Genomic DNA, 3,069 nt, shown 5'->3' on the forward strand with positions numbered 1-3,069 from the left:
TTCTTATTTGAATATCCAATATCTGAAAATACAAAGTTTGATTATTTTATTTTAGTGTACAACGGGCTCTCTTGAAATTTACATTAATTATCTTATCGTTATTTAAAAAATTATATATAATCTCATCAAATTAATATTTATTTAACAAATACCTCCTACAATAAGATGTCATAAAGGGTATTTGTTAAACTGTCAATAATTCTAGAGGGATATTAAACAAACCATAAGGTATTTGTAATTATGACAAATTTCAATATAGTCCGTTGCACTTTACAAATTTTAATAATTTAGCATGATTCTTTGAAAACATTAAACTTTTAAACCTTGATATATATTGTTACATTATTTACAATATTGATTCTTTTTCGTTGCAATGAATTAATTACGATTATATTATAAATTTTAATTATTAATAGTTATATAACAAATATATCAATTAATTAACATCTAGTATTTTGAACAATCAAGAACTGTTATTAAAATGAAAAAGCACCTACACATTGACCTAATTATTATTTTTTAAAAATATATATTAATTACTTACATTGATTCACGACATACAAAATTTTAAAAGAAAATCTAAATTGTTGATTCCAACAAAATAAAGAAAATAGAAAAAGGAAACGTAAAATATTAAAAACATTATTTTGTTAAGTATCCCAAAGAAAGGTAACAAGAAATACTAAATTCAGAACCCAAAAATCAAAGCACTGATTACACCACTCGGAATCTCGGATTGGCAATAACCTTACGATCGAAAAGGTATGATTTTGAGTACTGTAAATGTGAACGTATCTTTATTTTTATAATAATTTATTATTTTTTATATCAATTAAATATGTTTATTGATTTGAATTATTATTAAATTTAAATAATTTTTAAAATTTAATATATTAAATAATTCATGAATCACATAATATATATATATATATAAATCAACAATAACAAAGATCAACTCCATAAATTAATTTAAACCACACTTGCAAGAATTTTCTCCACGTCTTCAAAAATTCCCGTGGAGTAAAGGAAAAAGAAACAAAAATTACAGTAATTAAACATTCTTGAAAACATTAAAAAAAAACCCTCATTTTTCCTTAAACAAATAAATAAATAAATCCAAAAGAATAATCAGAAAATTCAAATAAACATCGAATTTTCAAATCAGCTGATAAAATTGGACTCCAGCCTCTGCCTTCTCATCTCCTCATAAAACCTCTGAATGAACCTCTCAGCCCTCTCATCCACCGACTCATCATCATCATCTTCGCTCCAATAACTCGCCAATTCTCTACCAAATCCGGGTTCAACACAATCCAAGGATTCCTCCAACCCCATTTCCAAACAGTAAACCTCCTTCTTCCCGCCTTCACCTCCCAAACACCTGGAGATGAGGACAACATCGGAACACAGCTTTCTGAAACTAATCCTCCCACTCTGCGGCTTCCGTTGAAACTGAATCAGCGGAGTGCTTGAGGGCGAGAACTCATACTCCTTCACATAGCTGTAATAGTTGTAGGGCTTGAGAAGCTTGAAATTCCTCAGCTTCCTCGTTTTCTTCAAAAATACGAGGTTTGGGATTGTGGGATTCTTCAATTTGGCCAAGAAAGGGGAGATCTTTAGCAGACAGGAGAGTTTGTGGAGAAGGGCTGGCTTTTTCTTGGGCATTGTGGGGAGAGAATGTTTGCCCGTGTACGATGTTGTAAGGTTGAGAAAAGATGTTTTTTCGTGAGAGGTCTTTGCTTTGCTGCGCATTTTAATGGTGGGGAAAAGGTGAAGTTGATTTGGGAGAATGTGTGGAGTGGAAGGGAGGGGAGGGGAGCCGAGTTAGGCTGTAAAAAGGTTTTGGGTCGGTGTGCGCTTTGGACATATTCTATGGGGATCAGGAAGTAGCCGTTAACGGACAGCTTTCTCTGAATTTCAAATCTCAGATGCAACTGTTTGATTGCTTAGTGTGATGTACATGAGTTTCATTTAGGAGAAATCCTAGCTGGACATGAACTCACACCCAATTCAAATAGGTTTTGTATGTGGTGTATTGTATTTAATATGTAAATGATTATAAAATTAAGGGATAATTACACTTTTCTTTTTATATTTTGGTATAATTACACCTAAGCCTCATGTAGTTTGAGAAATTACACCTAACACTCTTTAAGTTTGTTTTCGTCCAAAATTTATATTTACCCATAATTGACTTATTACAAGTCAAATAAATCATTTTATGACTAAATTACCATCACACGTCTTCACGCGTTAATAATGCATGTGAGGTGGTATATTTCCACCGTTATAAGGGTAACAGTTTAATACGAAAAAAATTGTTTGGTCTGTTATAAGTTAGTAATAAGTCAATGGATGGTAAACATCAATTTTCATTCAATTTTTTTATTAATATCAACAAGTTCAATAAATTTTGACTAATGGGAGACTTATTTATTAAATGGAAGCAAACCTCAAAAGTGCTAGATGTAATTTTTCAAAATTATAGGCGGTCTACGTGTAATTATACCAAATTTAGGAGAGGGGAGTGTAATTATCCCTAAAATTAAATTACAACCAACTCTTTTTAATTTTATTTTAATTATAAATATTTTTTATTATTTAAAAAGTTATCATTTCTTTATAAAATTATTAATTGTCTAATAAAGATTGCCTCGTAACAACCCATTATATGAAAGTATTTGCTAAATAATTGTTAATTTCAAAAATATTTATAATTTTTGTAACAACCGAAAAAAATCTATAACAATCATAAATCATCAGTAGCCATTTATAAATTATCCTATTATAATTTAAGAATAATTTAGTTTTATGATTATAGCAACTCAACTTATTTATAATAATTACATTAATGATGACAACAAGCTTGCCCTTCAATTCTATGTAGGTGTCCACCTCAAAAAGGTTTGAAACTCACTTTAATTATTATATCTAGGGGTGAGTGACGTACTCGTTGTGTGTAAATAATTTTTTTGGATTAAATGCAATTTATCATAAGTAAAATCAGTAAAAAAATTCTAAGAAAAAAAATAACAAATTATTCACTATGTTTTAAAAAAATAAAGCAAA

General features: G+C 29.3%; 1 protein-coding gene across 1 annotated transcript; it reads right to left on the minus strand.

Annotated features, from left to right (window-relative positions):
- On the minus strand, window positions 1,103-1,987 carry LOC105156367. The gene has a single exon (XM_011072482.2). It carries the CDS (start codon window positions 1,750-1,752, stop codon window positions 1,162-1,164), a length of 591 nt encoding a protein of 196 aa, XP_011070784.1. The 5' UTR covers window positions 1,753-1,987; the 3' UTR covers window positions 1,103-1,161.

This window comes from Sesamum indicum, linkage group LG2 (assembly GCF_000512975.1).
Source record: "Sesamum indicum cultivar Zhongzhi No. 13 linkage group LG2, S_indicum_v1.0, whole genome shotgun sequence".
NCBI lineage: Eukaryota > Viridiplantae > Streptophyta > Magnoliopsida > Lamiales > Pedaliaceae > Sesamum > Sesamum indicum.

What these genes read in the sequence shown, in the direction of transcription:
- LOC105156367 (XM_011072482.2), bottom strand. Translation starts at nt 1,752, where the DNA reads ATGCGCAGCAAAGCAAAGACCTCTCACGAAAAAACATCTTTTCTCAAC.